Source organism: Puntigrus tetrazona, chromosome 11, assembly GCF_018831695.1.
Source record: "Puntigrus tetrazona isolate hp1 chromosome 11, ASM1883169v1, whole genome shotgun sequence".
NCBI classification, from domain to species: domain Eukaryota; kingdom Metazoa; phylum Chordata; class Actinopteri; order Cypriniformes; family Cyprinidae; genus Puntigrus; species Puntigrus tetrazona.
In genome coordinates, this window is record NC_056709.1 from 9,418,789 (window position 1) to 9,433,251 (window position 14,463).

The 14,463-nt window shown below is 38.0% G+C and overlaps 2 protein-coding genes across 2 annotated transcripts; one reads left to right on the top strand and one right to left on the bottom strand.

Moving 5' to 3' along the window:
• Window positions 1-4,167: 4,167 nt before the first annotated feature.
• On the top strand, window positions 4,168-6,514 carry chchd4a (coiled-coil-helix-coiled-coil-helix domain containing 4a). Its single transcript, XM_043251512.1, is given in 6 exon segments — window positions 4,168-4,320; window positions 5,800-5,898; window positions 6,002-6,037; window positions 6,040-6,129; window positions 6,132-6,152; window positions 6,155-6,514. Coding segments are annotated over 6 exon segments (429 nt in total). The 5' UTR covers window positions 4,168-4,298; the 3' UTR covers window positions 6,316-6,514.
• A 973-nt stretch (window positions 6,515-7,487) lies between these two features.
• si:dkey-202e22.2 (netrin-4) lies at window positions 7,488-14,188 on the bottom strand. The gene is made up of 10 exons (XM_043251566.1): window positions 13,858-14,188; window positions 12,711-13,171; window positions 11,319-11,663; window positions 10,977-11,103; window positions 9,588-9,776; window positions 9,017-9,233; window positions 8,731-8,858; window positions 8,240-8,308; window positions 7,967-8,137; window positions 7,488-7,881 (listed from the first exon to the last, which is right to left on the bottom strand). The coding sequence occupies exons 1-10, from the start codon at window positions 13,946-13,948 to the stop codon at window positions 7,745-7,747; spliced, it is 1,935 nt and encodes a 644-aa protein (XP_043107501.1). The 5' UTR covers window positions 13,949-14,188; the 3' UTR covers window positions 7,488-7,744.
• Window positions 14,189-14,463: the final 275 nt, after the last annotated feature.

The window sequence follows — 14,463 nt, forward strand, 5'->3', positions numbered from 1 at the left end:
TAGCAACCACACAGGAACACCACTATGTTAGCAACCAATCAAACGCACATAGCAACCACACCGAAACACCCTAACTAGTTAGCAACCAACCAGACAACCATAGCAACCACACCGAAACACCCTAACTAGTTAGCAACCAACCAGACAACCATAGCAACCACACAGAAACACCCTAACTAGTTAGCAACCAACCAGACAACCATAGCAACCACACAGAAACACCCTAACTAGCTAGCAGCTAATCAGAACACCATGCCAACTACAAATCAACAAACTAACGTCAAAGAACACATTTTGATCATTTGATGAGTATGATATGTCATTAGAAGTTGCAACATTTTTGATTAATATATTTTCATATTTGAATTAAATACCGATTTAATGTTTGATAATAGTTGGCAAAAAGTTAGTTTGACCCACATTCCGCCACCTGTTTTATTTATTTCTAGTCTGTATGTTATTCTTTTCTTCTTCCTGAAAACTCAGGCAGCACACAGATCTCAACCCCAGGACATGAATTATGAACCAGCCTAGCCTAAATGGAACGGCACAGGGATGAACAGGACCAAAACTCACAATCGTTACCAATAAGAGAGGAAAGCAGGACCAAGCAAAAAGAGTGATGCTAATGTCAAAGCTTATGCACCTGTGAAGTCTAAGAGGACGTGAATGATTTAACAGGTTACGACAGACACGTCTTTCTGTTATATTAAAGATGGCATCAGTTGCCCGATGCAGTTCTAGCACGGAGAAAATTATGGCACTTCAGCACAATAGATTAGATAATAGGGATGTGACAGAATAAACGGCACGCAGTGAAAAATAGATAGATAGATGTTCCTGCATCTATCATGTCAAATGTACAGCTTAAAAACATTTTATCGACATTTTTCTCACACAGACAGAAACGATTTATCCATTCGTTATAAATATACTAAGAACTGGCAGTTGCTGTAAAGCCACAAAAACCACAATCAATAACTCTGGGTAATGGCTTGAGGTCTCTGTCAGAGTCGTATGCAGGCCACCTGAATAGCTTTGGATTTATGAATACACAGGACATTCTCTGTTTCAGACTTTCAGACTATTGGTGCAGACTGAGCAAAAGAACATGGAACGCCATAGGCACTATACGACTCTGCTGTAATCTATAAAATATTAGCTGACCCCATGCTGCTTCGAGACGAGGGAGAATTAAATACAGGTCACGGGGAGCACTGATTCTCTGAGTTATTTGTTTCAGGTTCATTTTTAATAAATTCCTCAACAGCCCTAAGCGAAAAAACACTACTACTGAAAATATATTGAGTATAGAACAAACGGTGAGCTGGGTTGGGTTAAAGATGAAGAAAATTGAAACGCTTCTGAGACAAGACTAATCTCATGGAAAGACCTAAGCAATACATTTTTTCTTGTAAAGGTTGAGGAAAAGGAGACGTGATGATTATATTTATAATTGTGGTAAAAGTTCAATGGGTATGAGAATAATAATAAAGGTCACCAACCTCGTTTTCAGACTTGGCTATTTACTGTTTTAAGTACTGCAAGTTTTTGTAGTGGCTTTGATGGTTTCTTGAAGAACATTGAACATTCACAGAATCTTTTGCAGTTTCAAAATAAAAATAAAAAGTCAGCATAATGATTTCATATTTTTTGGTGTGGTAAAATAGATAGTTTACAGTAATACTCTTGCTCTTGACTAAATCACTTTTGTAACTTTAATGAAAAAAAAAAATAAAAAAAAAAAAAATATATATATATATATATATATATATATATATATATATATATATATATATATATATATATATATATATATATATATATATATATTTACACACACACATATACATATATATATATATATATATATTTACAGTATATTTATGCATATAATATAATCTATACATAATACATGTGTTAGATATAGATATCTTTAACACAGTGAAGACCAAATAATTTACACAATGTATGTGGCATTTCTTTATTTATTGAGAGTTTTTTTGTCTCGTTTTCGGCTTGTATTGATTTAATATTGACATTGGTGACAAGGATTCTGAAATTCCATGATATCAAAGATTTTAATTTCATAAAAACCCTTTTTAAAAGAAAAAATAACCACACTGCGATTATATATATTGTTACCGTGATATAAAACTTGTCATATTGGTCATATCATCCACCCCTATTTCAAATGTTCACATCTTTTGAAGAAGCAGAAACATTGCTCTATATGGAAGGAGTAAAGTGAATCTTAATGCATTTCTCAAAACAACAAGCAACAAGTCACAAGACACGTACGATATTAAGCACAGGGTTTGTTTTTTTTCCTCTTGTGACAAAACAACTGTCCGTGCACAATGGCCTGGTTTACTCTGGTTTGCACTCGTTGGATAATAAACACTGTGGACTGATCCTGAAGAACGGAACGGAGCACGCATGAGGCAATGTCTGGGGACTGAAGCTGTATGAAGAAAGGCTAAGTGTGAGACTGCCAGCCAGCCACCCACCAATCTGAGAAAAACTGCTTGCTTCAGAATGAACTTACTATTACATGAACTGAAAGGGTTTTTAAGAATTAACAGCTATACGGCAAATAACAAACAGAAATAATCTGACCCGCGTAAACACAACACAGACAGAAACGGTTACATAAGCATTCTGATAGGCAGTCGACGAGCAAGACCGCTCCAAGTAACAGACCGCCTACACGGCTTCAATATATTCAAGAATGCCTTATTTGTTTTACACACGCAATATAGCTGTTTTGTAAACGAAAGCTGGGGATTCTAGCATCAGAAAGCTATAATTATCTGTCATATTCATCATATTCTAAAAGCACCTTTCTCTGACCAGACATTTTCCAATTACAGCTAAGCCGACCACACAAGCTCAGAACAAATGTTTTAAAGGAACAGCTACAATCTCATTCTAAACCCATAAAATACTGTTTCCTATCTTTAAATCTTAATAATAACATGTATAATAATAATCAACATGTACTGACACCTGGTGGTACATTGATACCATAACATTTTATTTAGTTTTACCAAAAAAAACAGGCTGAACTACATAAAAATTGATATTTTTGAAAGTTGCAAGTAAAAAACAAAGATTAGACCTAATTATGTTAAATGTGCTATTAGCTGATTTATTGTTTCTACACCGATTTTTAAGTTAGTTTAAGTTAAGTTAGTTACTTTTAACCCCCCGCAAAACACCTCACACCACTGCAACATATCGCATATCAATAAAAGATATTAGGCCCCGTGTTTGTTTCTCATTATGTGTCTTCTGTAATGAGGCGCAGGGCTAAAAAGCTGTCAGCAGAAAAGCACAGGGCTCTAGTTCACCTCAGGTGCCTCGGTTAATTAGTAAAACACAGCCTGCATGCTGTTTCCTGACAAGCTGTCAGTGAAGTCTGAGGGCATGACAGTAAAATAGCTGCAACCGTTCATTCTCCTGAGACCGAGATTCCCAGAACACACGTTTTCAAAGAATTAGACAGGAAGAAAAGCGGCGGAGGACTGCTACGGTTGGAACTGCAAACACGTTTTGTTGTTTCTTAAATTTTACTGCCTTTTTAGACACGATGTCTGCACTAACATCATCCAGAAAAACATTTCTTTTCTGTTTTGTTCTGTCGTGAACAAATGTCATTTCCATTAAGTCTTTGGAACAGTGTCCTTCCTGGGGACAAGCTAACAGTATGCACACAGATGCACACAATGTCAACATTTTCATATGAGTTTGATGGCACACAATAAAATATATCCTGATATATATATATATATATATATATATATATATATATATATATATATATATATATATATATATATATATATATATATATATATATATATATAAATTCGTAATGCAAACATTGGCAGTTTTTAACTTCATGGCTGGATTATCATAGTTTTATAAATGAAATTATATTTTTATGTATATGTGTAGATGCATTTTCTTACTTTTTAAAAGACTTGTTCTTTGAAAATAATATATCATATATATAATATATCATCTCTACATATAAGCGTATATATTTGAGCCATACAAATAGCCAACTTTAAAAAAATGACTTGCTCGGCCAAAAGAAGCGTCGTTTTAGTTTACTTTTATTTTGAAATGTCGTGGTGACTTTTATTTCGAAACAACCCGGCAGTGACGTCACGTGGCTGCCGTCGCTGCCTCCATGCTGGATTTGATGTAACAGGCGTGTGGATTGATCATTGTGCCGGTGTTTGAGATTCATTGCTCGGATAAACGGCGGTCAGACGGAGCTGTCAGCAGACATGTCGTACTGCAAGCAGGAAGGTATGTCTGAACTAAGTCGGAGCGTTTAAACCCACGTTACACCCGCCTTTCGCTGTCGTTTAGCGGTGCAGCCAATGCTCATGCCCTTAAAAGTCACTCTCACCAGCCATGCTTCGTAATATCAATGAGTTATTTAAATATTTATGAGCTGAAAATATTTTTTTTTTATGTGGTTGCACATAAATGTGTCGTGTTGCATTCTTATATTGTATTGTTTGGTTATGAATTACTTAAGTTGTTTAACCTAAAGATGAAAAATCTAATTAACCTGAGTCAGCAAGCGTTCAATAAAATGTCATACATCTTTAGTGTAACTTAAAGTTCTTTATCCGATTTATTTTGATGTAGTTGTTCAGACATCATAGCCATGTTGTGTCATTCTACACGAAGCAGGTGCCTGCAAGGTCATAACCCGCGGAGTTCATATCCTCAACTCCATTGAATGGTTCATGTATTAATTATGAACACATTCTGAGTCAAATAAACATCATGATGTAATACGAACCTAAACGCACAGCATTACAATGTTAGATTTATTTAAATCTAATAACAAAAACGTTTTCAGTCACTCAGTTCATGACACGGAACTAAGTGCAAGTTTTCTTGTGTGCACACTTGTGTTTTCTTTAACCTTTTATAAATGGTAAAGGTTTTTCATCACATTTGAGCAACCTTTACATTTGTTTTTTTTTAACACAAATAGCTGTCCAGCGTCTGTAATATTTCATCAGGTCGGCAAGACATTGATTGATTGCTCAACAAATTTAGTATAGCACAGTGCTATTATTTTAATATAATTTACCAGTATTTATATGTATTTTGTTTTTGAATTGATGTATTGTTTTCACTTTAATTTGTTTAATTTAATTTTAATTATTTTGTGATATGTCATTTCTAGTATTTTTTTGTTATTTTTTACTATATTTCCAATTAGCTTTAATAGATAATTACATTATTATTATTATTATTATTATTATTATAGTAATTGTTGTTCTTAAACACATTTCAGTTAATTGCCAAGTCAACGTTTGTATTTTTAATTTAACATTTAATTAAATTTTTTTTATTTATTTAAACTTTAATTTGGTTAAGTAATTTATTTTTTTTGGTTCCACTTTATATTGTGTTCCTTAACTACTATGTACTTAAATTTGTACACAAGTGCATCATGTACATACATGTTTTAACATTGTACTTATATTTAAAAAAAAAAAAAAAAAACCTATAAGTAATTACATCTGTAATTCATTTCTGTAATGACATTTATATTAATTTCTGCAATGACAAGTGTTTTGCAACAAAAGAAAGACCACAAGAAGTACCTATTTTTTTTGATGTAGTTAAAACCACCTAATATAAAATGTTTGTTAGTATGATTTTCATTGGCTGATTGTGATTTTTATTTATTTTTATTTTTTTTTTCCTCTCCCTTAAAACACTGTATGACATTGTATTTAACTTCTCTTCTTGTCTCACTAGGTAAAGATCGCATCATATTTGTCACCAAGGAGGATCATGAAGCGCCCAGTAATGCTGAGCTTATCGAAGATGATCCAAATGATCCGTATGAGGATCACGGTAAGTTTTTGAACGAACACATCCTTGAGTAAAGAGTTATCGTGCGGCTCAGCCAGCACTATGCCTCATCTTGGGTTTACGCTCCTTTCATTTGATCCCGCAGGTCTTATTCTCCCTAATGGTGATATAAACTGGAACTGCCCTGTGTTTGGGGTATGGCCAGTGGCCCTTGTGGACAGCAGTTCAAAGACGCCTTTTCTTGTTTCCACTATAGTAAAGAGGAAGTAAAGGGTTGGATTGTGTGGAAAACTTCCGAATATGCAGGAGTGTATGCAGAAGTACCCTGAGCTCTACCCTCAGGAAGATGACAGTGACAGCGCCCCCTCTGATGGGGCAGATACTGCGCCCGCTGACTCTGTCCCTACAGTCTCTCCTGAATCCACACCGGCAAGCACAGAAAACCCAGCGACTAGCTAATGTTATTTTGACTTCGTTCCCTTGAAACCTCACCGCAAAGACAGCTCCACTTTTAAGTATGAAGAGATAATATCACTGGATCGATGCTCTCCGCCTGACCGCATGATGCACAGAGATGCAGGGAGCCCTTAAATGTCCAGCTTTGTGATTTAAATAATCAAATGACTTTAACACGCACTTAAGGGACCTATTAAAAGAAACGGGATCTGTATGAGTGGCACTTGTCCTGTGAAACATTATACGTCCGGCTTTGTATTTTATGGTTATTATTTGCTCCGCAACCTAAGCTTAGCTTGTTTGACTCGGATCAAAGGCCAACTGGCATTGGAGACTGAATAAACAAAAACATTTCATGTACTGTTTTGTTGTTGAACACGATTAAACCATTTTATAATTAGGAAATGTTTTATTGCTCATGTGTTGGAAAGCATGTAGAGCACATAAACCAATAGCCTTACCCGTCACCTGATGATAAAAACACATAATTTGTTGACATTAAGTGATTATAATGGCAAAACAACACATTATTAAAGAGTTTGGTAAGAACATACAAAGATCTGTTGTTCCAAAGACCTGTAGGTTTTGTCTGGTGTTAAGTACCTTTCTAGATTCATTTAACACCTGCTGATAATAAAAATTGGCCTAATATCAGAGCATTTTTATAACTCATAAATATGTTTAAGCTTATGTGGTTATGTGCTTATGTGTATTCAATCAATGACATTTGTTTTCCGAGATTGCCTGTTTGAGTTTGACATGTCATATTAAAGCCTTAATGTGAATTTTCTTACTTAGATTAAACAAGAAACATAATCTTTTCATCTTTCGACATCTGTTTCTGAAAAATTTTCTTTTTATTTTGAATGAAATAAAAAATACTGAGTCCAGATCATGCATAAGGGCTAGGAGAATCGGAATCGGACTGTGCATTTTGCTTTTAATTTTTCAACTTTAAAAACGCTTTTTTAAAAACGCTTAAAGAGAAGAGAAGCAAATAAAATGCGTGTGAATGAATCTCAAAAATGTCCTGTGGATTCACTGGCTTGCGTTCATCATCTTAAAGAAGCAAATTTTGGAAGACGAAAATCTAGAAACTAAAGAGAAATGAGTACAGAAACGTTTCTTTTCGGTTTTATGAATGCCATATCCATGTTCTTCTTCGCCGCCCGCCAGGCAACAGCCACCAAGATGAAGAGTTACATGAGCCTTGCTCGAGTTGTGCCGTATGACAATTATACAGTTACTTAAAGTGGCTATTCAGTGCACGTTGCCATGCAGCTTCTCGATGAATCTTGTGCCTGCTAATAATTACCCACGTTCCACTTCAGTTGCATCCGGCAGTCATAGTCCATTTAGGATCCGGCTGCCTGCTTTGGTACAATGGCATTGTTTCAAGTTTGTGCTGCTGTACATTTGGGTGAAGCTGCGCTCATAAGCAGCCCTGATGCAGCGCTTCTGTGACCTGAAAGCCCAGGATGGGGGTCCAGCTGACTACTAGACTCTGCAAGGTGACCAGTAGCCGTCCAGAATCAACATCTTCAGGACCTGCCAGTAGATAATTCCCACCTAAATGGACACAAAAAAAAGTCACTTCTCTAACGGCGAACTCGACTGAATCGAAGTCGTGGCCAGTAGTTGTTTAGTGCTGTACCTGGGTTGAGGATGGGACAGGTGCAGCCACGGCTGGTCCAGGAGAGCGGGTAGAGACTGTGTGTTCCCTGGGAGAGGGGCAGTTTTCCAGAACGAAACACTTTCCTCACCTTTACCAGCACAACTGCGTGTGTGCCTTTATCGTGAGCTGACAGCACGCTGGCTTTGATCACTAGGAACACCACAAACAGTCAAATCTAGCATTAGATTTAAAGGTTTTGACACAAGTGTCGACGGGAACGATGTGAAACGCGATACATTTGAAAAGCCTCACCGTATGCGTGTTTCATCTTGCAAAGATCTGACACACTTTTGAGTCTCTTTTCCTTACAGCTGCACTTCCCTGTAAATAATTATTTTATTATTAATTATAGATTTAATCCAACAACACATGGGCTTAATGTTCCACAACGAAGCAAGTTTTTACTTGAAACAAGCTAAATAATACAAAATACAAAAAAATACTGGCTTTAAAACCATGTCCTTACCTTAACTACCTAAAACTTTTCAACGCCACTGTTTAATAATATATATTTTTTCATAGCGCTTTAATGAGAATATTGTCAAGAAAGCATCGTCACAATATGCAAAATGGTCCTGAAACAGGCTTTGTGAAGTTCACCCATTTGCACTGCAGTACATACCATTTAAGGGAACCATAAAAAGCCACATTTTTGAAAAGAAGTCACATGCCCTGCTACGGTTTCCCACGTTTAACAATAGTCGATGTTAGTATGGAACGTTTTGTTCCCGTCGTCAGCCCACCTGTGTAATACAGCGCAGAGACGGCCAGTTCTTTAGGCCACACCCTCTCATCCTCTTGAGGTTTAAAGTGAGACAGTTCAGGAATTTTCCCACCAATTGGTACATTGTAAAGCTTGACACCACCTTTGCTGTTAAAGGAAAAAGGATACGACAACACAAATCAATTTCAAAACCCCAACAGGTATGCGATTATAATCGACCTAATTAAATCATTAGAACCGGTATTCACGTTTCGCTTTCAAATCACAAACAGTACATTTAGAAAGAATTAAAAATGTATTCAGACCTGTCTAAGCAATGACCTGTGACGGGATCGCAGGTCAAAGGGCAGACGCAAGATTTGCAGCCCTCCTCTCCAAAGCCCCAGTACCCTGGTAGACAATGGCTGCAGGTGGTGCCTCCCACTCCAGGTTTACAGTGGCACTGTCCACTTCTAGGATGGCACCATGGTGTCCCGCTGCTGGAATGTACTGGCATCGACCCAACTGGGTCACACCAGCATCCTGCCATGAAAAAGAAAAAAATCGGCCTTTTGGTCATCGCTTCATTAGTTCTTCCCACTGCTTTGGAGTCACTTTAGCGGATCGTGTCACACTGCCACCAGTAGGAGGCAATAAAAGACTGTAAATGATTGCGAGGTTAACTATATAGTTCCAAAAAAACGAATGGCTGCTAGGACATCGGTTTATTTTACTTTTAAGGATATTTTTCCTCATATCGCATCCCACCGACCACCGTGTGCTTCAATGAGATAAATACATTTTGGTATTGGTTGGGAATGATTATTCGAGGGCAGAACCAGACAGATCTCGCTGCCCTTTTCTATTTGTTCCTTGCTTTCTTTCTAGCTGTCTTACGTGTGCAAGCATGCGGGGAGTTGAGGGGTCTGGCAGGGTGACGGTGGTATCCAGGGCGACAGCGCTGGCACCGGCGGCCCACAGTGTTATGCTGGCAGTTGTCGCAGACGCCCCCGCTACCGCCCCCTGTGGAGAGCCACGCTCGCGGGGAGAAGTGGCAGCTCTCTGCGTGGCCGTGACATTCACACTCTTCAGCCACAAAAAAAAAAAAAGAGAACGCACGGAAAACGTTAGGGAGAGAAAGAGACAATACGCATCAAAGGCACGTCCAAGAACATGAAAAATGATCATTGACGTTAAAAATTAGTTGTATAAATCACTTTTTTTAAATCACAGTTTTTCTAAAGAAGCATTTTCCGACTGCAACGCTAAAGTTTTCCTTCGGGAACACAATTTAAGATATTTTGGACAAAAAAACGGGAGGATTTTGACTGTCCCTCCCGAGCTACAAGAATACTACAAGAATGTACAGAAAAAAAACAAAAACTCTTTCCCACTGATGGCTGAGTATTAAGCCTTTTCTACACCTTGACCGTGGTAATTGTTTGGCAGTTAATGTGACAGTCATCCAAAATATCTTCAATTGTGTCCCGAAGATGAACTAAGCTTTTATGGGCTTGGAAATACATGGGGGTAAGTGATCAATAACAAAATTTTCCCTTCAAGTCACTGAGATGGAGGCAATAGCGGCTGCGATTGGTTCGTACAATAAATCCTTGTGTTTGTGTGCGTTGTTTAATCACAAATCAGAATGAGCAATACAATGGGAAGACTAACAACTAAAACACTTAGATATAATCACTTAATAAAACTTAAAACAGCAAGAAAACATGATCTGTGGGAGGATTTTACCTAAGTGCGTAGTACATGTGAGTATACTATATAACTATATATACTATATAACCAAGTATAAATCTCATCAAGGTAGTGTTTTTAAGCATTTTACACTTTGTCATCTGTCATGTTCCCTATCATCTTAATCAGAGTAATTAAAAGTAAATCTCACGTCTGTGACCATAACATATTTCAGAGTTCAAAATTCAAACATTTTACATTTAATAAGTACATACACCAAATATGTTGTTATTGTTATTATTTTGGAATTAATGTAAAATGCTTAAAAACACTAACGTCATACTTGGTTATATATTATAATTCATATATACTGTTTTCCATATTATGTAAGTCACTGGCTACACACTTAGCTACATTCTTCAAAATATCTTATGTTCATGGGAAGGTTTGGAACGGAGGTTTGTTTTTGCGGTTTTAGATATACATGAGATCCCTCCTGCATTAAAAAGATAGAAAGACCTTATAGCGCAATTTCCATTTTGAAGGATTAAAGGAATTTAAGGCTGATTCGACCTGTACAGTAAAAGCACTCACTCTGGCAGGGGTTGCTCTCCCCGCTGCTTCCGTTGGCTGCTCTCCAGGGCCGGTCGTTGTAGAGCGAGGCGCACCTCTCGCAGTGTTCGCCCGCTGTGTGGTGGGTACACACGCATTTGCCTGACACCTGCGCTCCAGAGGAATGACTCACTTTCAGTTGCTGCCCATTCAAGCCTCACAAAGCCTCATAAAAATACATATAACAGCCCACTTCCTATTCTGCTAAATACTGGGTGAGTTCATACACCTTCAAGTATGCAGAAGAGGGAAAGAAGTCGCTTTTCGATAAGGTGAGGCGCTGCTTTTCATCCCAAAAACGTGTTAATAAATGGACACGCTTACCACATTACTGCGTTGCAGGCTGTCACGTCCTTCATTTTCAGGAAGGCAATGTTCGGCATGGCCATGACACAAACACGTCCCTTTAGCCAGAAGAGAGTACACAGCAAATGGGGTTGAATCCAGAGGATCGGAACTCGGTGTTGGAGCAGTCGGTGGCTTGCTGTGCATTGTGGGTAAAAAGGGTGGGTTTGACTGTTCTGGGACACTTCGCTGAACCTTTGAGATGGGACACTGTTGAGATTTCAAGAGCTGGATTCGTAGGTTAGTCACTGTCAGACGAGACAGTGCCTCAGGACTGTAGGGATCAACGATCCCGCTTCCCAATCCTATGGACCGGAATATGATCTAGAAAACAATTAGAAACTAATAATTATGACCATATTCACAATGATAATACACCCAAAAATGAAAATTCTGTCATCATTTATTCCCCCTTGTGACTCTCTTTCATCTATGGAACACGAAAGAATATATTTTGAAAACTGTTGTCCATCTGCTCTGGATAATTATGGATAATATCTAATCTAGTGTTTGGATAACGCACGATGGAAGTCAATGGGACACTGTTGAAACGGTTATGTTTTAATGTTACACAGAAAAAAAAATGCATAAAAGGTTTGAAATGACAGGTGGGGAGCAAATGATGACATTTTATTTTTTTGGTGAATTGTCCCATTTAAAAGCATTAGATAGATGCAAGGAATTTAACATTTGGTTTAAATGTTTAAAATTCATCATTTTAAGATATTTTGTATGTCGATCACCATAAAAATTACTGCAGAAATTACATGCTTTCAAGGGTGGGCGATTTATATATATATATATATATATATATATATATCATAAGTTAATCTTGAGAATCTATATATATAGTAACAATAAAGTATATAAATAAAACAAAGCGTAGTCTTCACTTTCAAGCAAACATGAAATGATTCTTCATTCAAGTGCAGTGAGTGATTAATATTAATAATGACAGGTAAAATTCAGCAGGTAAATACTTAAATACTTTAAGACTCACTTTAAGACCAACTTCACGGATTCAACATATTGATACACAACTGTTTATGTTTAAGGCATAACCAACTGTGTTTATATATATATATATATATATATATGGATACTCCACACAATGGGCTTTTTGACATAATAGTGTGCATGTATGACCATTCAAGCATAATAAAACTATAGCACTATATTGTCCAGATATGTTTGCAAGCTGCGGAATATGCAATATAGCAAAATTAGAAAAAATGTAGCAAAAACTACAGACACTTTATTCCACTGTAAAACTATCTGCCATCATACCGCCCAACCCTACACGCTTTACATTTACACCCACTGTAATTGGTATTTTTAAAAATGTTTTGCGGTGCTTATTTACTTCCTTACCTCTCCTCGGCTGCACGGGACCGCATTAGAATATCTGGAAGTGCAGAGAGATCCCGGTTGACTTACATCATCAGGAAGCCCGAACATCTCAGTGCAGTTCCTGGCAAACAGCTTTAGTGTCTCCCAGGTCTGGCCAAAGTCCTGCGAGCGCTCCAACCTCATAGCAGCAGGACGCGGGGAACGGAATAACATCACAACGTGACTCATGCAGAACCGTGTCTCCAAGTTAAGACGGATTTCTTCCTGTTCTCCAGTGGCCGCTGCTGAGCCCCACCAGGTATCTGGATGGATAAACGGGTCATCGGTCATGAGGGCAGGAGGATGGAGCTCTGCTAGACAGCGTGGCTGGGCTGGCAGGCAGGAAGAGCTATTAGTGCAGCAGCTAGTCAGCGTGAAAAGGGTCCTGCCACTGGCCAAGTTACCCATAGGAGGGCTGCAAGCACGGCCAACACATCTGGACTCTGTGGGATAGAGGAAACATGCACATGCGTTCACAAACAAATCCCCAAAACCTTTCGTGCTGATGATTTCAAATTGCACCGTTTTTGAACACTGGACTTCTGTAAACACGGCAGTCAGGTTCTGGCATGTCACAGCGCAATGTTTGACAACCTGAGCCTTTAATGAACCTCACAGTAGAGCTTTCACAGAGCAAAAAAAAAAAAAAAAAAAAAAAACGTGTGTGATTTCTCCTGCGAATGGTGCAGAACTGCAACAGCTGCGAGATGTGACAACAAAGGGAAAAGGTTTCTCAACAGAGAATGGATTTTAAAAAGCATCAGTTGTGAACTGGCTTGTTAGCTCAAATCCAAAGGTGAAATTAATTACGGGCATAAAATAAAAACAAATAAATGTATGCCAGATCTCGCACTAAGTTTATGCATTTGACAATTTGATTATTATTACGAGTAGAAGTCTGCCTATTTTAATAACTCTTCCCATAAATGGCAAAAACAGTGTTTAGTAAATGTTTACTAGAATTTTCTTTAGACAGCTGTTAAAAATCATTAACAATTAGTTCACAATATAATAATGTTGATATAATGTTTATAGATGGATAGATAGATAGATAGATAGATAGATAGATAGATAGATAGATAGATAGATAGATAGATAGATAGATAGATAGATAGATAGATTTACTTACCTGTGAAGTCCTGCAGGAATCCTGGAAATAAGATGACTGCGCACTTCAGTATCATCATCATCACAAGCTGAGGGCTCCAAAGAGGTTTCATGTTTAGCGGTCTGGACGTAAAGGCTAGTTATCCATAGTTAGAGCAGATAAACCGTCATGTCCCAGTGCATATTCAGTTAAGTTCGGAGAGATCTCCTTCACTGTCTGTTTGGAAACACTGTTTTCTTGGCAAGCCGCACGAAATCCAGCTGCTGGTAATCCATTTTTCAGAGCGGGTCAATGAAAAAACTTTTCTGCTGATGGTGGTGATCTGGGATGCACCTGTCCAAACGGCACGCGGTTCATTCCTTAGCATTTATTGGTTTTGCTCGTTTAGATGAAGAAGAAACTACTGTCCTTCACGTGTTTAGACATGGCAGCCTTTTCTAACTAGACGTAAAAGAGGGATAAAAACGCGCAGGTCCCTTTGGTAATAAGAGCACGTCGATGCTACGCGTAACGCGCGGCGTCCTTCCAGCTTCCCAGGAGCACAGATGCATGACTGTGATCCACTGGCCTGAATCCGAAGCGTTGAACGGAACGAAAAGGAGCTCTCTTCTGCCCCACAGTGGAAGT

Bases quoted from the DNA above. Each gene is read 5' to 3' on its own strand.
- si:dkey-202e22.2 (XM_043251566.1), bottom strand. From the start codon at position 13,948: ATGAAACCTCTTTGGAGCCCTCAGCTTGTGATGATGATGATACTGAAG. The intron at 11,104-11,318 runs GTAAGCGTGTCC...TCTGGAGCGCAG, and splicing joins GCCTGCAACGCAGTAATGTG to GTGTCAGGCAAATGCGTGTG. The intron at 8,309-8,730 runs GTGGGCTGACGA...AATTATTTACAG, and splicing joins CTCTGCGCTGTATTACACAG to GGAAGTGCAGCTGTAAGGAA.